Source organism: Nyctibius grandis, chromosome 2 (genome assembly GCF_013368605.1).
Source record: "Nyctibius grandis isolate bNycGra1 chromosome 2, bNycGra1.pri, whole genome shotgun sequence".
In the NCBI taxonomy this organism is placed as follows: Eukaryota; Metazoa; Chordata; class Aves; order Nyctibiiformes; family Nyctibiidae; genus Nyctibius; species Nyctibius grandis.
In genome coordinates, this window is record NC_090659.1 from 329,602 (window position 1) to 356,297 (window position 26,696).

General features: G+C 44.6%; 1 protein-coding gene across 1 annotated transcript in view; it reads right to left on the bottom strand.

The window, feature by feature from the left end:
* The window catches only part of MYH15 (myosin heavy chain 15), a 46,644-nt gene extending 30,210 nt beyond the window's left edge, over nt 1-16,434 (bottom strand). Inside the window, exons 1-11 of the mRNA XM_068395250.1 lie at nt 16,391-16,434; nt 10,939-11,084; nt 9,399-9,502; nt 8,425-8,568; nt 6,574-6,730; nt 5,385-5,412; nt 4,418-4,511; nt 3,522-3,542; nt 2,832-2,924; nt 1,491-1,554; nt 1,300-1,398 (exon numbers count right to left, since the gene is read on the bottom strand). Coding sequence (XP_068251351.1) covers nt 1,300-1,398; nt 1,491-1,554; nt 2,832-2,924; nt 3,522-3,542; nt 4,418-4,511; nt 5,385-5,412; nt 6,574-6,730; nt 8,425-8,568; nt 9,399-9,502; nt 10,939-11,029 — 895 coding nt within the window. The 5' untranslated portion in view covers nt 11,030-11,084; nt 16,391-16,434. The remainder of the gene's footprint in view (nt 1-1,299; nt 1,399-1,490; nt 1,555-2,831; nt 2,925-3,521; nt 3,543-4,417; nt 4,512-5,384; nt 5,413-6,573; nt 6,731-8,424; nt 8,569-9,398; nt 9,503-10,938; nt 11,085-16,390) is intronic.
* Nucleotides 16,435-26,696: the final 10,262 nt, after the last annotated feature.

Here is a 26,696-nt window from a genome sequence, read left to right on the forward strand (position 1 = left end):
CCAGGCTTTTCTTAAACCCCTCCAGAGATGGTGACTCCACCACCTCCCTGGGCAGCCCCTTCCAGTGTCTAATGACCCTTGCTGAGAAGAAATGCTTCTTAATGTCCAACCTGAACCTCCCCTGGCGAAGCTTGAGGCTGTGTCCTCTTGTCCTAGCGCTGGTTGCCTGGGAGAAGAGGCCAAATCCCACTTCACTACAACCTCCCTTCAGGTAGTTGTAGACTGCACTAAGGTCACCTCTGAGCCTCCTCTTCTCCAGGCTAAACAACCCCAGCATACATTGTCTACAAAACAAAAGTCCCCATTGGTTTCAGCCTCTTCAAGAGCCTGCAGACATGCTCGTGCTGGCCAGAAAAGTGTCTGCTGTTGTGGAGTATACGACAGATAGTTTATGAGAAAGAGCATGTTTTCCCAGCACAGGGACTCACACAGGAATCTCAGTGTAATGCTGCTTTGAAATCTTTCCCGTAATCGTCATTAATTAGGCCACGTAAAAGCTAAGAGGGTTAGGGACTTGACGACGCGCTGTCAGGATAATAAGACTTCAGAACAGATTATGATTGCTAGGGCTTAGCAGCAGTTTAGCACAGGAATAAAGCAACTGATGTATTTTATGGAATGTGTTTCTTGAGAGCACAAATTAAAGTCAGCAAACCACATCGCTTAAATAAGTAGCTAAGGTTTTATTCGAAGCATGAGGAGATGGGAGCAGAGAGACCTCATCTGCTCTACTCTTCTCCAGCAGGTCTACGGGACCACGTTCAGCCAGGGAAGACTTGAAAGGTGTAATGGCCACACAATCAGCAGCAGGCAGCTCTGCACATTCCCCTTTGCTACAGAACGTGCTTGAGCCAGAAAGAGGGAACTAGCCTTCCTTCATGGACCTATAGGCAAATCTCCTCATATATGACAATCTGGATAATTAAAGCTTTATCACCACAAATGCTTTTGGAGGCGTAGCGTTTTCCAGATGTTTCGAGACCTTGGATTACACAAATCCAGTGTGACATTTTTTGCCTTTATAATGCTACGTTTTAGAAGTCCTGTCTGAGTCTTATTCCCTTAGACTAATCGATAATATCATTTCACTTTATAGGGTATCTGTATATCACAGAAAAGTGGTCTCTGCTGCTGTCATTGGAACAGCATCTTTAAAAGAGTGTATTTGACAGTGGAAGTTTCATCAAGTGGAAGTATAAAGGCCTTTCTGCACATGGGTTTGCTCCCTGCCCCCCACCAGCCACTGTCTATCCAGCTGAAGGTTGGTTCTTAAAAGATCTGGGTCCACGTAATGCTTACCCAGTAACTCTGGTTTCTTTCCCGACAGGATTTGGTAGAAGATGTGATAGTCTCGTTCGCCCGGTTGCTGGAAAATCACGCGGGATTTCTCCAATAAATCTAGTTGTACAAAGGAAAATGCAGTGAGAAAGGTTCTCCAAGCTTTCAGGTGAGCAACTGTATTTTTTAAAAGGAGAGAGTTTGCTGCTTACAAATCTCAATATCAGCAGATGACAGCTTGCCTGTGGTTCCAAAATGGATTCGGATAAATTTGCCCTAATTCACACAGAAGAACATTCTCATTAGTGCATACAGTATACACAGAGAGAAACAAAGGATGCTGCTCGAAGGCAATTATTTGGCCCAAAGAATCAGTTTGTGCTAACTCCGTGGCTTTGCACAGGCAGATTTTCAAAGAGAAATATCAAACAATGATATTACATTTTTCCAAGCCTAAATCTGTACATAGAACTATATAATCAGCTTGTGGGGAAAGGATAACAGCGTATTTATCTGCCCAGGCTAAACCAGGGGAATGCACGTAGCTTCCAGTCTCACGATGCAGGTTTACTGCAATGCAGGACTCAGAGCAGTAAGTCTGGGTGTGAGACACACAGGCTCCTTTTGTGACGACCCCTCATTTGCAGTCCTAACTTATATGCAACTACTTACATCAGAAAGGCGCTGTGATCTTGCACCGCTTTGCCCATTAAATTTGCATATTCATCCCCCAAAACTCATAAAAAATGAGTAGTTTTCATTTAATTCTTCATATTCAAACACATCAGCTGTTTTAAATAATTAATTTCCATTCCAGCGGACAAAATCCTTGTACAATTGCGTAGCTTTCCACAGATGCTTACAACCTCTGTCCCTCTCCACCCCTTGTGATTTCGTTTTTAAATGTGTTAGGAAAGCATGGGCTACAAACTCAGGCTGTCATCCTCATGCCACCCCTTTTGGACCTCTGAGCCAACACCAACCTGATGTGGCAGAGGCAGAGCTCCAGAGGGAACTGCTCTCCTGCCAGCCTCATGGTCATGTCAGCACTGAGGGACAAGCAGAGGCAACTCAGCCAGAAAGGTAGATGGTATGGATTAAAGGTAGGTGTGTGGGTCTGCAGAAAGGGAAGATGTGGGAGGGAGCGGGGACTGTGGTGTATTTCTGACACTTAGTGACAAAGTAAAACTATTATAGGGAGAATGAATGACTTAGGCTAGTGGAAAACATGGTAGGAAAATAAGGCTGTGCAGCAGAGGCACTCCTAAAGATCTGCCATTGCTGTTCAAAGGGCTTCATAAAGCCAGGCTTTGCTTGTCTCCTGATCATGTACAGTCTAAACAATTATTCAGTGTGAATCTTTGTTTCTTTTTGTCTTTAATCCTTTCAGTAGTTTTTTCTGGTTAGATCCTACTTTGTTATTCTTCCACTGTATGGACATCCAGCCATTTTAGTGGACAAAGTGAGAAGCAACTTCTGAAGGGATTATTGCAGAGATGTTATTATCTGGCCATTGTTGAAGAGGACACGGTTACATGATGTTACAGACTTACAAAACGTGAGGAGTTGTCGTTTCTCAGGGTTTTGGCATTTCCAAAAGCTTCTAAGGCTGGGTTTGCTTGAATGATTTGATCCTCCAAGGTTCCCTAAAAATCAAGGTTGAAACGCTATTGAGAAACCTACAGGCCACAAAACTCAGCTGTCAGCTGTAACGTTGCATTCAGTTATAGGAGAAGCCTCCATAGCAAAGTGATTTAACACTACCCAGGGCGGGCACAGTGTGAATGGCATAACAGCAAGATCGTCAGTGAATTATGAGTGCTTGAAAGGCCTCAAACATTCTGCTGCTCTCTACTGTTTTGCTTTGTAGGTTTGATATTTTATGCCATTTGCATACTAAAGAAATCACCATGTCTTCCCACACACCGTGAAGCATGTGGGGACATCCAAGTGAATGTGTGTAGGAGAGGGGCTATTGAAGACAGTGACAAGCACTCAAATGCGTCAGATTTGAAAGCACTCAGAGCTTGTAATGTTTGGGATTTTTTGGAGATTAGGAAAGGATTAACTGTCACTCACACAAACTTCAGTTGCTGAAGCAAACTACTTTGCCTGCCTGGGCTCCAGGGATCCTTTACTGGGGGAAGCATGCAAAGCGAAACGCTGAGGTTCATGACACGGACCGAGAGAGGCCAGCACCATTTTCATGTGGAAAAGGTAAAACAGCAAAGCTGATGACTTACCCCAGTTTTGGTAGCTGGTTGCTGTCAAAAGAGGAACACAATGTGGGGATAAAAAAAAAGAGAGAATGTGAGAACTAACATGAAGGACATCACAAAAGATAAAGGTTAGCAAGGTTAGATGTCTAGTGGGCAACAACACACCAGCAGAACTTTTTCAAGCCTTCCTTCAAAAAGCATAACTTTGAGCTACCCAAGTGCTGTTCCTACCCAGCTTGTTGTTTTAACCCTTGCTCCAGGCATCTACCTGGTTTTGCTCTGGAGATGTTCCACAATGAACCAAAAGGCTAACCAGCTGGGCAGAGAAGAGAGACTGGTGCCGGGTGGTAAGAATGAAAGGATGTAAATGCAAACAGACAAGTTTCAGACAATTAAATCGTGCTGCACTTGAACTCTTGGATTATTTGACAAAAAAAAAAAAAAAGAGGTGATGATAATGAAAATAAAATGAGACCTGAGCTGATAAATGACATGGAATATCTTCCAGCTGCAATATCTGTTATTTGCATAACTGTGCCATGAGCACAGCAGGTTTTGGACACCATCATGAGTACCAGCCTCATTGCACGCAGGAAGCTGGATCTGGACCACTCAATCATTTGTTAAGAAACCCTTGCAGGCCTCAGATGAATGTAGAATAGGTTTTGGTGACATGAGTTATGTGTACAGAACCCAAGCCTGGCTGAAATTTTGGCCTTATAAATAAAGTTCATAGGAATTGGTTAATTCACCATGAAAGAGTGTTGAGCCTTCAAGTGCAATGAAGCTCGCAGTGAATAAGCTCTTTCTGTTGAGGTTTAGCACATTGTTTAGTGTTCAGCATGCAGACCTGTGAGGTCAGTTGTACACAACAGAAAACCCTTGGGAGCCTGGAATGACACAGCCCCCAGCAGACTTACGCTCTTTTTACCAGGTTCACCCAGGGCTGCCACGGTGGCAAAGTACTGGATGACGCGTTTCGTGTTCACAGTCTTGCCAGCACCGGATTCTCCACTGAAGGAAGGAGGAAAATAACACAGGCATTGCTCAAAGAGCTGTAGCTCATCCTTTCACCCCTCTGTCCTGGCAGCTCCTCCCCGCACACAGGCTGCTCTCAGAATCACTGATTTCTGCAGCCCATTGTTTGGCCATTTCAGTGGAAATCACATTAAATTGACTGAACGAAGAGGTGAATGCCTACAATAGTAGCAACTAATTCTTCACATGACTGGGCTCAGATATGTAGTACAAATCCATGCTACGCCGATCTTCCTTTAAGGGGATGAAGTTTTATTAAACATCCAGACTGAGGATCTGATGTATGCCTATATATAGCTAATGAGATAGAAAACATACAGAAAAGCTGCAGTAATTTGCTGGCATTATCCAGGAGCACATGTGAATTGTGTAGAGAGCACCCAACTCTCCATCTTTCATGCTTGCCAGTAAATGACATGCCTCTTCTTTTCTGCCTTGGTCATCTCCCTCCCTTTAGATGTGTCTACACAACATTCTTAAATATAATTTGCAGCAAGAGCAACCACACTGAAAAGGAGGAGTCTTCCGTGTCCAAAGAGGGCAGCCACAGCAAGGCTAACCCTGGAAGAAGCTTCTTTAACTACCTGCTGAGTTGTTTTCATGCCTACTTGGAATGAACACCAGATGAGGATCAGAAATGGGCCAGCCTCAACCAAACCCTTAGCTACTCCTTTCCCACGTGGCTCAGGGTAGCCATCAGATGGCCAAATTGCCAGTTACTTGGCTTGGATCAAGTTCCAGGCAATTTAGCTGAGCTTTCAAGGGTCAACTTATATTTTGGTAGATTTTTTTTCTTCCAAGTTTTTCACAGCAACAGAGTCTCAAATCAATCAAAAAAGCAGCACTTACGTGATCAGCATCGACTGATTCTCACGATCTGTGGAGTGGGGAAAAAAAAGATACAAACTTAGTAAGCTGTACAAATTGCATTTTATGATTGCAAATGAGTACCAACTATTCCAGAATCAGTCCTGCAAGGACAGGAGAGAATCACATGAAGCAGAGATGGAAAGATAAAACTAGTATCACCTACTCTGACCTCCAGCAATGCAAGTTCTAGCCCTGCCCTGAATCCTCCTCTTGTGTTCTGTTTAAGTTGGTATTAAAGACCTGTCAGCTGTGCTCATTCCTCCTGTGTCTGGGAAACTGTAATAAAGTAATTTCCTGTCATCAAAATGTTTACTTTCTTACTCCTGAGTGTGTCTTTGCTCACATCTGACCCTTCTGCTCCTGCAATACTAGACCAACCCAAGTAATTTTGATATTTGTTCACAGGCCGTCCCTTACTACGCACGTGTAACTCTTCTTCAGTTGGCCATGCTGCAGGGATGAAGTTTTACAGTGTCACTGTTAATGGCCTGACCAGAAATAAGCACTTATTAGAACACCTCAGAACGTTAATATATTACTAACCAAGTTCAGCAAATGCTAAATCATAGCAGCTTCCCAAATTGTTGAGCCTAAATTCTTTTTTTTAATTCCAGTCATCATAACAGGCCACCTATTGGGCAGCCTGGCCATATTTCACCCTTATCTGATAAAAAAGCATCTCTTTACAGCCACACACACAACCCCTCTGCCCAGCACCTTCTGTCCCCTCACAGCTGTGGCACTTTCCATTTTATTAAAACCAGGTGACAGCAGGATGTGTTCCCACCAAGCCTCTTTGGGATTTACCCTGCTGCCTCACAGGACCTGCTGTGAGCACATCACTGCTGCCCTCTGCTGATAAACTCTTTTTCCAGTAACTTGAGGGCCAGGGCAAGAAAATTTCACAGGAAAATTTATTTTTGAGGTTGGGAAAATACTTACAGACCTTTGGGACATGGCCTGTTACAAACTGATGGATTCACCCAGTTCAGGCAGATAAATTTGTGCACCTTGCAGATAATCCATATGTAGAGCTCAGTGTTACCAGAATTACCACAGGGACAGTCAAGGGAGGTTAAAAAAAAAGCTCTCACAAACGTCCATCCGCTACCAATCACGTCAGCTAAATAAAGCACAACCAAATTTGACAGCAAACAGTGCTACTCACTACGCAGCATGTCGTGGTACGCGTTGTCAGCGATGGAGAAGATGTGGGGAGGAGCCTCCGAGCGCCTCTTGCCTTTGTATGCAGCAACAACCTCCGGCTTGTAGACAGGCAACCACTTGTAGGGATTTATAGTCACACAGAACAAACCAGAATAGGTCTAGAGAGGAACACAAGAGTGAAAAAAAAGGCTGAAGGAATAAGAAAAAAAGTCTTGGCTAACCAAGCAGGACGTGGTGTTGCCAGCTTCTGATTGGAATTCCAATTCTGACTTGAATTTCTAAAGCTACTGGTCTACTAAGTGACTTCCTATTGGCAGTTGATACCAAAACTACAGCTGTTAAACAGCTTTCCAAAAGGGGGAAAAGTATTTTCAAGATGACAACCAGAAACAGAAACAGCACCTTCAGCAAAACGAAGGAGCAGCAAATAGACCCAAGTCTGATTTTCTGCCTTGCTGCCCCATAAGAGTTGATTCCTCTTGAAAACAGTCATGACGAAGGAAAGAAAAGACACATCTTTCCTGTTTGAACTCTGTTCTTAGGAGGAGAAACAATCTCCCATCGTTAATTTGATGTGAGCACCTTGGGGCAATTTCTGGTGGGTGTTCAAAGAGAAAACAACTTCATGGTGTTATTTGCCAAAGCTGTGGAGCTTTTTTCAGCTTTTGGAGAAACACAGTTGGTAAAAATCTGTCTTTATATAGTCACTCTTTGGGCTGTCTACATCAGTCAGCTGGGCCTGGTTGTTCTGAGGAAGAATGAGTTTTCAGTAGTAAACCCAGGGAATCCGTGTTAACTGGTAACTTTTCAGGTACTTAGTCCAGGTTGAAGCAAAAATCTTCAAAGAAACCCAGTTATTATATGGGCACAAGCAGTGTGTGCACACAGATTAATGAGCTCAATTACATTCTAAAAATTTCAGGTGAAATCCAGGTGTCTTCCCCTAAAAACAGCATTAGGACCTGCTCCAGAATGGCCTTGGCATGAGTCCTCAGCCCTATTTTATGCAACAAAAAGAAAAACCCCAACCAGTAAATGGATTAAGGCAAGATGACAAATTTAATTTTCTACCTGTACTGATCTGCAAGCAAAGCTATGCTTTAGGCCATACACATCGATACAGGGATTATTAGAGAAATGCAGAAAACGTTTAACAACCAGAATTTAAATTGGAAAAAGTTGGAGTTGCTCCTCTGATGAACACCAAAAACCAGAACAGGGATTGGCTAGAAAATCTATAGATTCCTCTGACTGATTTCAGAGAACGTAGCAAACAGAGAGCAAAAGTTTGGCCTCATAAAATTAGATGCTACTAAACTTGTTCTGGTGCTGACAGAAATTATGTTAATGTCACAGGGAAGATACAGATCAAGGGAAAGGGCCAGAGTGAAACAAGACAGATGTCAGCACTGAAAATGAAGGGAATAAAATTACTGAACTAAAGATAGAAAGGCCCATACTTCAAAGAAGTTATGTGTGTGCTCTAAGCTTGGGACATTGTTTCTTAACTAGGAAATCTCCATGGCTGGTATTGACACGAATTAATATTAGGAGAGGAAAAATAAACTAGGTCTCCCTAATGCCTTGGTTACTGAAAATATGTCCCATGGCAGCCATCTCCTAGGCAAGCAAGCAAAGCCAAAGAACCAGACACCATCCTATTAATTCAGTTTTGTCTGTCTCTGTTCAGACACAAGCCAGCTCTAAGCAACTTCTTTCCTGAAAAGACGAGCAAGACCCTCAGCTTTGTGACTGATCAAAGTTGTAAACTGGATATGAAGAACACACGTTCAAACATGAAATCTGCACTTGAAATGCAGATTTCTAAATATACCCTTGCAATGACCCTTACGTAGATCATCCAGTTGCTGTAGCGCTTCCTCAGGTTGTACAACACAGACGCCTCGTTCAGATGGGTCAGCATAGCCATGTCCTCTATCATGTCAAATTTGGGAGGGTTCATTGACTGCACGTCATCTTCTTTTATAGTCATGGTCTGCAAAGACAAATAAGCACAGCACCGCTGGAAAACACTGGGATTTTCTGTTGCTTCACACACATTATAGGAGAACACACCGTTTTTTCCCCTCTAGAGGGAAGTCCTTCAGCTCAAACCCAGGCTGTGTATGTAATACAGCTTGTTTTCACCATGATTAGAAGAATGCGGGAAGGCCGAGATGATAAAAGCCAGGAGCACAGTGGTATAGCTACCTGAAGGGAGGTTGTAGTGAAGTGGGAGTCGGCTTCTTCTCCCGGGCAACTAGCGATAGGACAAGAGGACACAGCCTCAAGCTTGGCCAGGGGAGGTTCAGGTTGGACATTAGGAAGCATTTCTTCTCAGCAAGGGTCATTAGCCATTGGAAGGGGCTGCCCAGGGAGGTGGTGGAGTCACCATCTCTGGATGTGTTTAAGAAAAGCCTGGACATGGCACTTAGTGCCCTGGTCTAGTTGACAGGGTGGTGTCAGGGCAATGGTTGGACTCGATGATCCCTGAGGTCTCTTCCAACCTGGTTGATTCTGTGAAATAGCTGTGAAAGGAGCCATGGGATTTAGCTACAGCCTGAGCTCTGGGAGCCAAACCAGAACGGGCTGGTTGCTCACAGACTGCCCACTGCTGTGGCTGATGCTCGCTCACCCACCACCACATTGCTGGTTTGCCCTCGGTGGTTTCTCATGTGTCGTTCTGATATGGCGTCAGTTACTGGGGCTTCCCATTCACACCCCATTTCATGAAAGAGGCCACTGAGCTTAAACTGGGACAGGTAATTTCTGGAGCTTGCTGTTCTGGCCTTGTTAGTCACGGATCAGACAAAACCAGTTCCGTACCCTTCCATCTGTCGTCTCCACGGTCACTTTGCCACCACTGCTTTCCGTAATCTCAGCTTCAACGTAAGCTTTCTTCTCATCGGGAACCCAACATTTCTTCTTCCCTGTGAAATGAAGGAGACCGAGGGTTCACAGCCTTGCGTCAGACAGTAACACCATGGGTTGCTGGATTACTTTTTCCACACAAGCAACACAAAGCCTCTGAGATGCCAGCAGATTGGCAGTGCTGGGGAGCTGCCTGCCAAAGCAGAAGGCGTAGGGCTCCCAAATGTTATCTCCCCTTTGAAACTACCACTTGGCTTCCTCTAGATCCTTCCAGCAAAAGGTGTCAAAATATTTCACAAATGCTGGCTAAGCCTCAGCCTCCACAGGAAATCCATAATCATTATCACCAGCGTGCACATGGAGGAACTGAGATCCAAGCCCAAATTAAGGCGCCTCCTAAAAAGTCACACAGAAAATTGGGATCTGAGCGAGGAATTCAGCCCACATTATTTGCCTGCTAGCTATCAGGTTTAACCTTATTCCTGAACGTTCTTCTGAGTTTTGTCTTGAAACACAGTAATATTAATAACTCCCATTGAGTTATATATGTGGCTTTTTAGAGTTTGGAGTAGCTGCACTAGACTTTAGGTCTTTAGTTACAGCAGCTATTCTGAATATCAAAATGCTGTGGTTATTGGTGTATTTATACTTACTGCTACACCTCAGGGCTCACATAAATCCATTTAATGAAAAATAAATTACGTGAAACTAAAAGTTAACATCAGATCATGGTACAGCCTGCAAATCAAACAGATGTACAGGTACAACACAACGAGATAGTTGCAGTCTACAACTACCTGAAGGGAGGTTGTAGTGAAGTGGGAGTCGGCCTCTTCTCCCAGGCAACCAGCGATAGGACAAGAGGACACAGCCTCAAGCTTTGCCAGGGGAGGGTCAGGTTGGACATCAGGAAGAATTTCTTTACAGAAGGGGTCATTAGCCATTGGAAGGGGCTGCCCAGGGAGGTGGTGGAGTCACCATCTCTGGAGGGGTTTAAGAAAAGACTGGACATGGCACTTAGTGCCATGGTCTAGTTGACAGGGTGGTGTCAGGGCAACGGTTGGACTCGATGATCTCCGAGGGCTCTTCCAACCTGGTTGATTCTGTGTGATTCTGTGTGATATCTAGTCAGGCCACAGAATCTCTCTCACTACAGGAACATCAATGTGTGGCATTTGTCTTTCAAACGGACAAAGAAGTGATCCCCTCTTTAGCAGAGCAGTACAAATACACCTTCCTTCTAAATCTAGTTAATTACTTACTTACCATAAATCGATAGATTATTTCTACTTGGTACTACCTGGGGGGTTTTAATAGCTTTGCAAAATAAAGAAACCAGAGCTTGGTTGAACCAGCTACCTCAAAGAGCAGCAGCACAGCAGCGACAGCAGAGGCTTTGCAGCCTGCTTTGCTCTGCAGTCCCACAACCACACTTGGATGTAGCTCTTATCCCTCTTAACCAGCCACTGGCAACACAAAGGGTGCTGCAACTCACCATCGAAGGCGACGGTCTGGGCCATCATCAGCTCCTTCTCGCTCTTTCGGAGGAAAGGAGCAGCCTCCCCGAATTCTGTCATGTCCATCATCTTGGCGAGGGTTCAAGGTGGCACAGCTCAAAGAGGAAGAAGAAAGGGACCTGGTCTACCAAAGAAAGGGGGGGAAAAAACGTCTATTTTGTGGACTGAGGCAATACAAAACACTCAGCACAACGTGGCGGGTGGCTGATCAAAGTGATGGTGGATTTGAAATGCAAATATCTAACACAGATTTGGGGCTATGCTGAACCCTTAGTTAAACCCTTCCCTGGCTCAGCTTATTTAAAGCCAGCCAGATCCTGCGTGGTTCAAAACCCCGACATGAGTCACAGTTATCTCCATGGGAGAATTCAATCTTCTCTTTGTGGCAGGAGTGGTGCTTAGGAGCAGGAGATAAAACGGACCACTTGAAGCTGTGATTTTAAAAACCACTTAGCAGGGGCCGCTCTGGCCCCTTTCAAACCCTTTTGGAGCAGGCAGTGCGCTCTCCAGCACGTCTCCTTGGAGCTCTGCTGCTCAGCCAGCAAAGCCTTGGCTCAGGCAGGCGTTTTCTGGAAGTCATGGAGCAACACTTCACTGCTGCCAACTGAGAACTGCTGCAAGGGTGTGTGCTACACAGAGAGATGTTCCAGAGAACGTCTAAAAAGTTCCACTGCTAAAAGGTGTACACACACACACACACAATTTAAGAATTTCAGATTTTTTTTCTTCACAGTGAAGATACCATTTGATTATTAGTCGAAGCAACCCTTGCATATTATCTCTTCCCTTATTTTATTTACTGTGCAATATCCAGAGCAGCTGGACAAATTTTCAAGAGCCCTATCAAGACAGACGTTGTAGTCTTTCAAAAATTAGTTCTAACAAAATCCTGGTAGGGATAAAAACTCTTCATCAACCAAGGCAGGTTTTTTTCAGCACATTCCTCCTGGGGAATGTAAAGCCCTACGACAACAGAGCTGCCAAATGTTTTGCATTCAGCCCTTTCCCGCTGCTTCAGTACAAGCTTGAGACCTTCTGTCTTGTTGCTGTAGAGCAAAAACTTTCCTCCTCAGAACTAGCCTTAACTTTTTTCCTTTTTAAAGATTAAGGGCCTACATAAGCACAACTATTGCCAATTATTTTAACATAATCTGAGCTGACCAAAATTCCCAGCTGGAGGCACAACTCAAAACTAGCGTGGCAAAGCCTCTCTCCCATGGGGAGTGTGTCTTAGCTCTGGTGGAGCAATGAAATTACATCAGTTCGTACATTTAAACAGAACAGTGTTAGAGCATGTGTCATTCCACATTAAACATGCACATGCCAGAGGAGCCACTCCAGTGCTAATCTCTAGGGTTCAGGACAGATTCTCTCACGTCCAAATATACACTGAAGTGCTCTAAACCACTTCTGGGCAACCTAGCTCCCTTCGCAGACCTCTTTGGGACAGTCACTCAGCTGTCACCTTCTTATTTAATTTTCTTTTTTTCCTTATATATTCAGGGCCAACCACCATGGCAAATGTGTTGTGGTGTAAAGAAGCACTACGTCAGCTGGGACAGAATCCCTTTTTCTCCAGCAGCCTCATGCGCTTGGAGTGACAGCAGAGGTCAGAGCCCAGGCAGAACACACCTTGTGGGTGCAGAGAGCTCAGTGAGGCAAATCCATCGCCAGATAGGAGAAATTGGGAATGTTGTTTGGTTTTTGGTCATAGGACTATTTTTAAAAGGCAGTATAGTCGGGAAAGACAAAGCAGAACTAAAGACACAAGCTTTCCTTTCAGTCTGTTCTAGCTAACAACAAAAAGAGCCGGCCCTTGTATATGAACTTTGGAAGAGCCTTGAAAACACCTACCCCCTGCAGAGAGCCAATATTGTCACACAAAGTCCAGTGGCGTGCCCAGGACCACCAGCAGTTTGGTGGTGCTCTCAGAGTTGGGAAGAAGGGACCTCGTCTGTCTTTGCTGGGGCTCGTCTGCAATGGCAATGACAGCAGCCATTGCCTGTCCTTGAAAGAGAACCCAGTAATTCTCTGAGGGTTGTTACACAGGTTGGATTAAAGAGCTCCTTGGACCAATGAGCTGCTTAAAATTGCGAATTGCACAAGCCATGACCTCTTGCAGATGAGAAAGAAGACAGAAAATATGACTTGCAGGTACTGGCTAATCAGTCCACCCAGATGCATAATTACAAGGGAGCTGACCCTTTCCTAAGCAGTTATTCTAGCTGGCTGAGTAAATACACTGATGTTAGAGGAGAAACAGGTATTTACCATTTTAGCACTCAAGCAGCACCCTAGGATGAGTGGGTTTAGTGATATTACGACTAAAACCTTAAGCCACACGAAAACCTTAGTCACATCAAAAGCACGGTACGGGGTTAGAGCACGGCTGACTACCCACGTTTAGAAGAGAGAGAGGTTGGTACTCACCCTGGCGAGCACACAGAGAGTGTCTCGGCTCTGTCTGGCCCAGACTTTATACGCCTCTCTCTCAAGGTCACTGGTGATAACTGTTTAAAGACACCAGCAGCTTTCCTCCATGCCTATATTTGTCCGCCGGATCCCAGGCGAGGAGACAATGCCTGAGGAGGGGACACGTGTTGCCGCACCCCAGCGAAGGGGGGGGCAGGAATGTCGGTGGGGAGCAAGCACGCCCCTCGCCAGCCGCCCCTTGCCACTCCATTCTTGCTCCATGACTTCATGGAAGAAGCTTTTCCTGCCTCTGTGTTTTCACAGGGGGCAAGTGTTGCTTTTCCAAGCGCCTCAGAACTTAATTACCGTGGGCTTGGGGGAGATGAAGGGGAAATTAAGACCATTCAGACATAACTCCTCTAGAACATGAAAATCAAAGCTTCTTGCACAAGGGACAAGTGATTATAAAGGGAATTTGGTTACGTCAGCCAAACTGCCTTCAAGCAACACAGCTAGGATGCCAGTGTTCACATCCCAGCCCAGCACTTTAAATCCCCTTCTTGGGCCCCAGAGGTTTAAAGGCCAAGCCTACAGGCTCAGGTTTGGGATACACAGGTGTGCCCCAGCTTATGAACAAGGCAAGGCAGTGGAGAAATTTTAAGAATACATTGATTCAGCCTGGAATGAACAAAGTAGGCATCAATTTTAGTGAGTGCTTTGCCTCAGGAAGCTCATGTATGAGACTGAGTTTAGGCTGTGTCTGGCCACCTTATCGTAAACTCATTTTTCCTGTAGAACAAGCACCATAAGTAACTCAGGGCTCATTTCACTTCAACCATAAACAGCAAAACAACCGACACCTCCAGATTGATTTGCTTTTACCAGAATGGGTAGACATATAGGCTTCCTTTGGTTCTAGCATTAACTGAATATAAAAGCACAAAGGAAAATAAATTTTGGGGATAATGCATGTTGGCCACAAGGGAAGACAATATATGAGGGCTTTAGAAAACTCAATTCCAAGGAAGCAAAGAGGAGCAGGGAGGAAGCTTATCCACAGCTTCATTGAATTCTTAGATATCCACAGGAGCAAGTGGCTTGGTTTGTGGCCAGGCAAGAAGAAGAACGTTTGCATACTGAATCTGCTATTTTTAAAGCTGTTGTCCTGCTGACTGGCCAGTGACAGTTGCACAGACAAGGTAGGTTTGTAAGAAATGGGGGAATTTATGGAAGTGATAGACTCAAAGGCAGGAGATTGATGTGACAGGTCTGAGGCTCTGAGTGCTTTAGTAACCTGGTATTTTTAGCATTTGGGAATGCAACCAGGAGACAGAGAATCACTGCTGCTCTGCTAGAGATATGCCCACCTCCAGACAGACTGAAGTTGAGGAGAGGGCCCTCTACTAAAGCTAGGGGTGAAGCTTTCAGTCCTGGACTGGATACATCTGTGAAAGGAATCTGTGCTGGAGCTGAAAACGAGCTGCGTGTGTCACACTCCAGCGCTCGACTGTCACACCCTTCTCACCAGTTTCCTTAAACCAGAAGGGCTCCCCACCCCTCTCAGCCTTCTGCTTTAGCGGTGCTCAGTGCCCTGCAGCATGGACATATGTTAGATCCTGCATTAACTCATCACCTTTTTGCTTTATACCTGGCAAAAAAGAAAATAGAGCCAGTGATCTCAGCTGCTTAGGGGAACAGGGGAGGTTCAGGTTGGACATTAGGAAGAATTTCTTTTCAGCAAGGGTCATTAGACATTGGAAGGGGCTGCCCAGGGAGGTGGTGGAGTCACCATCTCTGGAGGGGTTTAAGAGAAGACTGGACATGGCACTTAGTGCCCTGGTCTAGTTGCCATGGTGGTGTCAGGGCAATGGTTGGACTCGATGATCCCAGAGGGCTCTTCCAACCTGGTTGATTCTGTGATTCTGTGATTGTGTAAAGCTCAAGGAGACGCTCCTGATCACAATTTGAAACGAGGTAAATTGCATGCATCACCCAGATTTATGGATGCTGTTAATCTGCTGGGAAGACTGAGAATATGGTTATTTCATGCCATGAGGGTATAACGTGCTTATACTCCCTCCATCCTGCTCCTCTCTCACAGCACCAGCAGCTTTACTTCTAAACACAATATCCCCATTCCCACCTCCTTTGCTTAGAAGAAGGCATGTTTTTACAAATACCCTGTTATCACTTACATTTTTTCTGCTCTGCAAATATTCAGCTTTCATCAGTCCTGCGTGAACACTACAATCTCACTCCCACGCCTCCCTTTTCTTTTTTGGGGCTGCAAACAACCGTTTGTGCAGCTGATGCCGGTGCAATTTCAATGCTTGTGTCGCTCAGAAAGGGACACAGCCAGCACTGGTTCAAACATCATCAATTTCTTTTCCTTGCCAGCCTGCTGTGAATTGACACTGCACGTCAGCCCTGCTTTTCTGGGATTTATTTGCTTTCTTTTAACGTGAACCAGAATTCGCAGCACATTTCCCCTAGATTAAATTTGTAACAGTGACAACCAAAGACATTTGTCTCTCGCAGGGGCTACTTTTAGAAAGGTTAATGCTGGTCACTGTTTCTAGGGAAACAAAGGACTTCGATAAGAAGCCCTTGTGACTAACCTATTTTTAATAACATTACATATGGGAAAAGAATGCAATAACGTTTATCAGCCCTAGACACAGATAGTGTCAATATTGTGGTCTTATATAGAAAAGGTGGCATCTGGGATCTGTAAAAGCCCAGTTATGAACCCGTTCTATTTTCTTAGAAAAAAAGATCTACCAGCCAGCTGTGTTTTGATAAAAGCTGGCCTTTAGACTACTCTTAATAAAACATGCACTGTAATAACCCAACAAGATCGATGAGATGATAGAAGAACACTGGTTCAAGATATAGATGCTTGGAGAAAGTGTCTTCTCAGTCAGAATCCTCTGGACTGCTCCATAAGCAAGCAGAAAGACTATCCCTCTGTGAGATGCATCTAAGGGTATCTAAAGAGATTGAGAACCTATTATTTACCTCAGGGGTTTTTTTTTTGGTCACTGGTCCCTGCTGCTGTTGCAGTCTCCGTTTAAAGGACAAACTGGAAAGAACCAAAGCAATCTAGTCAGATGCTCCCTGAAAGAGAAAGGTCATCCAGTGGGAATAGTTTCGGCAGAAGAAAAATGTGACCGTTGTCTCCCAGCAGCAAATCCAGGCCCGTTCTGCACAAGTGGATGTATTTTCTCTTGTGAAGAATTACGGTTTAATTCTTCAAGCTGTTGATGCCCCAGAGAGAAACTGGAGGGGGAGAGAAGGTTAGCTTTAAAAATAGTTGCGCTCTGCTACATCTCTAAAGGATGAGAAAATTGGCACTAAACAGTACATTTAGAGTGTGTTTATGACAGCTAGGTTTGCATTATTAAAACTGGAGATCTTCAGGTTTCTGCAAGCCTTCGTGCCTCCCCTGCCGCAGTGCACACTACCATCTGCAACCTGAAGAGGTATCAGGAGCTTCTGTTCATGCTCCTTTCAGAATTATTTTAAATAGTTTCCTCCAATTAATTCTTTGCTGATAGCTACTGTGTGGTGTGATAGTGTAAAGGAAATCTAAATTTCTCTATGGAAAGCATCTGCTTTCATGCAAACACGCCTGGGGAAATAATTTCTAAGCCACCAAAAATGTTCTAAGTGCCTTTTAAGCCACGGAAATCCATGATCTCTTGCTACCAGTATGCAGACTCCTGAAATGGAATACCTCTGCCTGCTCTGAACAGCTTGAAATCGCCAGTGAGTGTGGAGAATTAAGGCATGAAACCACAAGAGGAGAGTGGCTGATCTTATTAGCTTGGTAGCCCACAGCAGCGCCCATCCTTGGGCCACGCTGCCCGCAGGCCCTGCCTCTCCCCCCGTGCCAAGCGCTGGGCTCCCCTCCTAACCTGGGCCGGGATAATCAACATTTCAGAGCTGTCACTGCTGCCTCGCTCCCGCTGACATTCGATCATTGCAGTATCTTAAGGACGTTTAAATAGGTCAGGGTTTGAATGGGAGAGCTCTGCTTCTGGGAGCGGGACCGACAGCCCTTGGAGAGCAGATTAACAGCGCTGATAAATCAATCTCAGACTGACACACGGCCCTGAGAAAAACAGGGAGGGGAAATCAGCGAGAAGTACGCCTAATTAAATCAGTGGTCTCAGCTCGTCCACTCTGGAGACATGCTGGGGAAGGTAAAGAAGGTTTTTGCCACGCACCTTCTGGCTCTTCTCTCTCTAGAAGTTGACATGCCCCATCCCCTCTGAGAAGAGTTTTCAGTCTCCGATCATCTCGAGCATCCCACCTTGCCAGGCAGGTCAGAGTACATAAGGGCATGTTTTCACAATTCCCAACTTTCACATACCCTAATTTCCCCTAGCAAGTTTTGAGGTCCCCCCCCTTAAACTGCTCTGCGTTTTCCATAACCACTGGGGGAAAGGAGGGAGTTAACAGCCCTAATAACGCATCTAAGTAGTTCAGGTTAATCTTTTCAGTCTTTAACTAAGCATTTATTTGCACAGCACATAGAATTACTGCAGCCCATTCACCAACTTTATTATGCCCTTCTGAAATTAATAGTCAGAAATACTTTAGCCTTGATCAACGCAGAAAAGGAAAAAATAGTCCATAAATGTCTCTCTGGTGTTTGTACTACCCAATTTGGCTTCAAAGACAGGGCACTTCATTACCCTGTGACTATGATGCACTCTCTCTGCTCGAGCAGCCTGAAAACTCCATTTCCATTTCCACAGGCAGCACTGCCCTAAAATCCTGCTAGGCTTCAGACACAGCCTATTCCAGCTCCTGGGGCCAAGCTCCTGCGAGATAACTTGCCTTCCTTTGCCTTCCTTCCATCTCAGCTTCAAGGATTCAGAGCCTGCCTTTCAGGTCTGGGTACAGTCCTTGCTGACCGTCTGGTTTTGCTGCTGTGGAGGTGTATTTTTTATATGAGGGGGAAGGAAAGGGAAATATTCATGCCTTTTTAGACACAAGCAATTTTTCAATTTTTTTTGCTCCTGTAACTCTGAGTTGTAACTCTGCTTCCTGTCAAGGGTTGTTTGCTGTCCTGTGTTTACCTTGTGCCAACTGCGAACTATACTAAAAAATGCAGCAACAGTTTAATTGGTGAAATAATTGCCACGGGGGGATGCCTTATTAACAGTGCAAGTGCTGACAGAATAAACCCAATGTGACTGACACGACACTGAACAGCACCGAGGCACTGCAGGAAGCAGACTAGGAGGTTTTTCCCAGCATTTACGTTCTGTAAGCAAAGACAAGACACTATTTCTTTTCAAGCACAGCTACGCCAAGCTGGTTGCCACCATCAGGAAACCCAGTCAGCAAAGCTCCTTGAAGAAATAAGGCCATTTTTTAAAGAAAATCTATTTCCAGAGGTATTACTTTCTGCCATGAGCCCAAAAAATCACAAGCCTGTGCTTCTCACATGGTCTAATGGCTCGATGCTGCTTGTCAGTCAGATTTAAACACCTCCAAAAATGGACACGACATCCTTCTCTCCAGCAGCAACGTTGTGGAGCGACGGGCTAGTGGGTGCATATAAGTATATATATATCGAAACACACACATACATATTTATATAACTGTATGTATATCTAAACATATATATGCATACATTTATATATGTGAAAACAAGTTTATTTTCTAACCTCTCCCCTCCCTTTAGAGTCACACCAGATCCCCAGCAGCAACTAATCCTGTTGTAACAGAATTGATTTGAGATATTTTTTTTTTTGCAATTGAAGCACACATTTTGTCTTTACAGGAAAAAAGATGAAGGAGATAGGGAGGAAAAAATCAGATTATATGCTTGAGGCTTACTGCACAGAGCCAAAGTACCTGCCACACACACACAGCTTTAAGCCCTCCAGTCTCACACAATGGTCTAGAAAAGAAAAGGGAAAGAAGAAAAGAAATAATGCATCTGGTATGATGATGCAAAGCTGGATTGCTGTAAAAACACTGAGCAAGAATGGGAAATACGCCCTGCCTCAGTGGGGGCCTCTAGAGCTTCACTTTGAATACTCGTAGCTCAGTGGTGTGAAAACACCAAGTAACTCATTTGACAGGACCACCAGCCCAGCTGAGTGACTTGTTAAATTTTCATCAAAACTGAGATTTTGATCTATCCAGCCCATCCCACAGAAACTCCTCACCAGCAGCTCCATCTATTCAAACCTATTCACCAGGAGAGCATTTTGGAACAGTCTTGTTCCTGTGCTGCCCTGCAGATGCAGATGGTTACTCATCTCACCTCTCTAGATGCTGCTCTGCAAGTCTGGTGCCTGGGCCTTGCCTCTGATAGAGGAGAGAATGGGATCCTAACAATAACTCCTGCACAGCAACAAAATCACATTTTTATTTCTATAGCTATAAAAAGATGTATATAATTTTTTTTTTAAATCATCACTGATGTTTTTCAGAGGATCCAAATTTACAGCAGAAGGCTTAGCTGCAAAATTTAACACAGAACTTTGAGAAAAATACGGGCTATTTTGGGGTATGAAAATATGTTATCGAAAAAAAAAGGACGCTTTATTTTTTAAGTTGGATTATTCTGCGTGTCACCTGTCAGGATATACTGGTCCTGGTGGAAACTCTGGTCCTCCTTGTACTGCAGTTGATGGACAGGGATTTTCCAGAGCATCCTCACCCAAATGTGCACCAGAACGCAGAGAAGGAATTGCAGAGCTTAAGTGCAGATGATTTCCATTGCGTTGACAGCAGGGTCTGGATACCTACATTCATCTGTTACTGACACATCTTTGGATTTTCAGCTCTGCAATGTATTCATCCTCAGGGAAAAAAAAAAAAGAAATTAAAAAAAATCACTGTGATGCAGAGATTTTCTAGGAAAGGGAAGCTGGCTGAGGTAAGTTAGGGGCTACATCCATACAAAGAATGAGGCATTTCATTCCCACTGCTTCCTCTGCGTGGAGTTACAAAGCAGATTGCCTTCAAAGCAGAGGGACTAAGCAGTCTGTTCATGATCACACCATTGGAGCAGGAGAAACCACCAGGCAATAGGGTTGTAAGAATTTGGCAGCACCCTGGAAGTCAAGCCCAACTCTTCCCCACAGGGAGACAGGCTTCTCGCCACATGGGTCATCTCCTTCACACTTCCTTGGTCTAAAAAGTAGGAAGTTCACCCATGTTAAGACTAATGGCAAATTGTTCTTGCCCCACCAGTTTATTCTGAACCAAGAACAAGAAAAGCAGATTTTAGATACTGAAAGTATAAGGAGCAATAGCACTAAGTAGCCTGATTATTCCAAACAGAATACGTGGATACGTTCAGAGATAACAGCAATGCCCGTTATGTTTCAAGTTACATCTCAGAGAAATTTGTCTCACTCTTCACTGGACACACAGACTTGAATTTTAGCTACTTGCAGCAATTAGAAAACGATCCTGAATACACCTGAACTACTAACAGTTTTCTATTGCCACACGGGTGTTTTAGTGAGCATTAAAAATATAAGCATGAATGAGCACTTTTGTACAACTTATGGACAGGAGGTTGCAAAAGAACTAATGAAATGAAGTTTTCCACTGTCTTCCTATTCCCCATAGCACAGCCTGTGTGTTAGCAGTGACAACGTGTGACATGTCACACGGGGCTCTGCTGAGCTCCAGACCTCTGACACCACATCACTGATAAAGTCACAACACGGAAAAAAGGGCCGTCGAGTCCCTTTGCAATAGCCAGGCTCTGGGAGTCAGCAATGCCCACCTCAATCCAGCTATCTCCATTAAGTGTCTCCCACCACCAGTATCAGAAACAGAAGTGAAAAGGTATCACCGAAGGAAAGCTATTTTTTGCACAGTGCTCTCTGGGCCCCGCACTTCAAGAAAGATGTTGAGGTGTTGGAGTGAGTCCAGAGGAGGGCGACCAAGCTGGGGAAGGGTCTGGAGGGTCTGACCTATGAGGAACGGCTGAGGGAGCTGGGGGTGTTTAGCCTGGAGAAGAGGAGGCTCAGAGGTGACCTTATTGCGGTCTACAACTACCTGAAGGGAGGGTGTAGTGAAGTGGGAGTCGGCCTCTTCTCCGGGCAACTAGCGATAGGACAAGAGGACACAGCCTCAAGCTTCACCAGGGGAGGGTCAGGTTGGACATCAGGAAGAATTTCTTCTCAGCAAGGGTCATTAGCCATTGGAAGGGGCTGCCCAGGGAGGTGGTGGAGTCACCATCTCTGGAGGGGTTTAAGAAAAGACTGGACATGGCACTTAGTGCCCTGGTCTAGTTGCCATGGTGGTGTCAGGGCAATAGTTGGACTCGATGATCCCAGAGGTCTCTTCCAACCTGGTTGATTCTGTGATTCTGTGACAAGGTTCGTGTCTGTTTTCCACTGTCCAGCTCAGCAGCAACAGGCTGAGCGAGGAGAGCATGTGTGTGTGAGGGCATGCCTGAGGACCATCATCCAGCCGTGAAGGCTGTGCTCCTAATGACGTGCACTCAAAGAGCAAGTCAAATGACAACCATTCAACCATACTTTAACGTATTCACATAATTTAGCTTTCCTTAGCATCACCTCCTTTCTCTCCCTGCCCTCAACTAAGGACAAGATGACCTAGGAGCCAGCCCCTAATCTCCCTCCGCACCATCCTCTTTTTGGACCTGGGGGAAGCGCACAGCAGGAGGAGAGGAGCACCAGGAGAGCTTGTGGCTCTGCATCTACAAGACAAAAGATAATCATACATGGGCAAGAAAGAATAATTAGCAGATATTGTTTCAATCTTACTCCTCCTTTATTCATTACTGTCTTCAAAGACACCCTGTTCCTCCTCCAAAATAAACCGCTTGTTGAAACAACAGGATGGACACATCACCTTGGATGCTTTCATAACCTGACAAAACATTAAGCACTGACATGTAATTCATCATTCCCAAGATTCAGCACTTGCCGTGTCTATCAGAATTTCTTTAGAGATCTGAAACACCAATAAAGGAAATCCAGCACTTGCTAAGAGTGTCTCTTCCTGGCCATAAAGGATTAGGGCCCTTAAATAAAAGAAAAGCTGAAAACTCTGCATGAACTGATGATAGGAATAGATCATTAGTATTAAAAATGCAAATACACAGAGGATATACCATCCTCCTGCACCAACAGCATTTCTGATCAGTCAAAGTATTTATGTATTCAACCTGAAGACAAATACATATTAAGGGCAGAATTACAGTTGGGAACATGACAACGATGCTGCCATTAGCCTCCAACCAAGCATCACCCATCCAGAAAATCAAGAGATTAGATAAAAAGAAACCCAACAAAACTGAAATAAGAAACATAGTCAGGGAGTTCAAAAAGTCTTAATGTTGCTGTAGAGTGAGGACAGGCTGTGACTAAGGCATCCAAGTGTTTGTATCCCTGCAAGCTTTTTTAAACCCCATTCCCCCTGTCACTGAATGAGCAATCACCAGCATTCATTCATTTTATCAGGCTTCTTTTCTTTTCTTCCCCTCAGGAAGTTCCCATTTCAAAATGACTATGTGGAGACTGAATGAGGAGCACCAGCTGGGGCTCCTGCACGAGATGTCTGGCCTTCTGGAGGAGCAGAGCACCCAACAGCAGAGCACTATTTGAAGGGCAGAACTCCTGGAGAAGCATAAGACAACCAGTGGTCACCAGTCCACTAAAGAGGCTTGCACCTATGTTGCACACCTAGAGCCTCACACAGCAGCCCAATTCCACTCGCAGGTTTGGCTTTTGATTTGCAGCAGAACTGACTCAGGGCTTTTAATAAAAAGGGAGAACATGTACACATAAACAGCGTGAAGATCCTACCTTCCGAGTCCTGCCAGCACCATACTTCTGGTGTTCTCTGTGCTTCTCCCTCCCACCAGCAGGCAAGGCTTCAGTGGTATGGGGGACATTTCAAGCAGAAACATGCAAGCCACTCAACCATTAAGCCATTTAACCTTTAAAGACTAAAGCTAAATGACACAGTTAATCCATCAACAAAAGTCTGTGTGCGCTCTGTCTCCCCCGTGATTGGCATTTCAGCCACCACAGAAGACTGATAATAAGTTGCGTTATCTCTGATATCACGGTGGACCTATTTAAGAATTTTTAGCCTGGCTGTGCTCCATTAATACAGCCTTTACTAATAACTTGGCTTAATTATTAGCTGATTAGGCAGAATATTTCAATTATTTTTAGTTATATGGAAAGTTCCAAGTGTCTGTTTGATTCCATTAAGATCATTCAGAACTCAGTAAAACCTGCAAATGCTTAATTCTTTCCATTGATTTGGGCTCTGAGCTACAAACCATCTCTCAAGAATACCCAAGTCCACTGCTCCCACTTGCATGGAAATCTGGGCACTGAGGACAGGAACAAGAGCTTTATCCAGTCTTTGGTGGTAACAGCCTTGGCTTAATGCCCCTCACCTACCAAACACCCACCTGGAGGGTTTTAGGATGCAGTTGCACAAGGTGCTAGACAATCCCATCTAGGCTCCCTTTTCCATCATTTCCCAGATGATCTCTCGAGGTCCCTTCCAACCTGGCTGTTCTGTGATCACGAGGGGCACAGAGGTGAGGAAACCGAGGTCACTTTTGCACAGAGCGAAACAAGGGCTTAAGGAGGACAGAGGACCTGATCCCACAGGGCACAAGTTTTGCTGCTTCCAGTATGCGCTGCGTTAAATGTGTGAAAGTCACGAAGTCCTTGACTGGCATGAAAAAAATAGGATTTTCAGCATGACACCTTCACACAGCTGCTGGCAATGAGCTTCCCTCATGTACAAATATAGTTAATGTATACAGCGATTGTTGGAGTGATGCACATAGCCATAGTAACCAGCTCCTGGAACCGAGTCTTCCTTCTGTTCCCAAAGTCGGTTTATTTATGCATGGATCTGTGAGGAGTTGACATTTCTCCTGGCTGGAAGAGGAGGTGAGGGACACCTGGCTCCGCAGCTCTGCGACACGCTGCAGGAATGACATGGAGTGACCTTGGCTATTGTTCTGTAAGTGGTGTTCCAGCATGTCATGTGCATCTGTTACCCACTTATCGACCCACTTGAGTCTATATAAACCAGTCAATACTCTCTTTGCTAAACAGGATTATTAAAAATGCAGCATTGCACGCAGGAATATCTCCAAACAAACTTCCCAGTCAAGGTATTAATAGTTTTAAGGTGTTGGAAAACCATTTTCAACGAGTTTCACAGCAAAATAGGTTTGTAGCTAGCATTCACATTAGCATTTTGCCTGTCTAAAGGATCTTGAATCTGAGGACATTTAGCTTTTAATGTTTTAAAGATTCAAGCATGTCAGAGCCTGTAACGAAAGATAACACAATCCAATTTCACTTGCCTAGATCAGCCTTTGTCAGTGTTGGTACCCAAGTGCTGAACTCGAGTCCCAGATCTGATCTAAGCTTTATCCTTTTCTGTCTGGGTAAAAATAAACTTCCTTTCTTACCCTTTATGGAGACAAAAACATTGCAAAGAAGGAAGCACATGTACTGTGAGGAACTGAGCCAAGCAGCACAGGTTAACCAGAAAGGACATGCATCAAGTACTACTTTAGTGTTGTACTATAAGTAAATAGTGGTGTTTAATTTTATATATAATGATTCCGATGGAAGCTTAGACTACAGACCTGTGCCTAGAAGAAGGGAAAATCCTGCCTCCTTCCCCAGAAAGCAATAAAGAGGTTACAGAGGCCTTTGCATAGAGGAGTAATGTGTAAAGACTAAGAAGAAGCTCAAAGCTATTGAGACTTTTTTTAGTGTTGCACAGTACCTCACTGAATGAAAGGGAAGCTGGCCATGTGCATCAACTGTGGGAAGTGACTTATTTTAGACAGCAGTAAGACAGGTTTGACCTAAACTGCTGAGCTTAACTTTACCCTGGGCTATGTACAAGTGCAGAAGTTACCAGAGCCCAGCTGGCACCAGTAAGCCCGCTGAACCCCTCAGCTTATCCCCAAGTTGTGAGGCACCGTTGTAACTGTCTAACCAAAAATGACCAGTTCACAGCAGTGGTGTGAATGGTCATTGCTTAATATTTCAGTCCAGCAGAGTTCTCATCCAAGCACACGTCCTTGTTAGATGTGCCCGGGACTGACAACATTTAATGAGTCTGGGAGAAATCCAGGAAAATGTTATCACTGAACAACAGACAGAGACTGATGCCAGGCCTCAGCTACCTGATTTAAAGTTTTTATCACACTTCAACACCGCAACGAATGGAAAATACTTCCCAAAGATTAGTGCCACTCCTCCTATCTCTCCTCTAATCACTTTCTACCTTAAGTTCTGAGAAATGGAAGAATTTGGGGGAGGTGATGGTGGAGGGGACACTTCGGTTTCTGTAACACAAGCCATCCCACGCTTTGTAGCCTGGGGGGCAAGAGACACTCGTATGTCCTGCCTGTCCATGGCTGTAGTGTAAGAGTTTCTAAATTGCACACATGTGATGGTGAAATTCTTACAGAATTTAAACACTGACATTTTAAACATTCTCCCTCTAATCTGACACTTACTGATACAAAACATCAGTTTTATCTCAACAGAATATTAAGAAAAGATAGAGGGGACTTCACAACTATCACCATCCCAATCGAACGGCGAAGACCTCTCCTGGAGAACCTCTGTATCTCAGGCCTTACACTCACTCAGGATCAGCCAAAAGGCTTCTCACCCTCTAGCAATAGTCGTTGGTAACCCTCCTTGTGCGCAGGCTTGGTAAGCTAATAAAATTGCAGTTTAGGGCTAGCTTCTATCCTTTCTTCTCACCAACTCTTTTTTCCCCTGGGGGCTCTGCTTCATTCTGCATATGACACAGGCCTGGGTGGGGAGGAAGGGAAAGTCAGGTGGTGAAGGAAACACTGCTGTCTGCATGTCCCTGTTGCAGTATGAGTCAGAAGTGGGAAAAGAAAGATGATTTTAAGACTCAGGTAGTTCTTTGCTGCGTTAGTATGCCAGGAGGCTTCACCACCAAGTACCTGGGTGATGGCAAGCAAGCCATTTACACCAGCCTTTAGACTGCTAACCACCACAACTGGTTTTCTTCTCTATGCAACTGGGTTGAAATCCCCTGATTTGCATGGAAATGCTGCATGGAAGCACATGGAAGTACTTCATGCCAGGTCTGCAGCCAAACCCACCAGGAATCATTCTTTGGAGCTGCAGAAAACATCTCCCTGCATGCATATATAAAGGATTATGGACTAACAAGGGGAGGCTTTCAACTTTACACACAAGGAGCCTCAAATTAGCAGCTGACCCCAATTTGCATCTTGATTCTCTGTTGGTAACATGAAGGTAATTGTATGTAGATA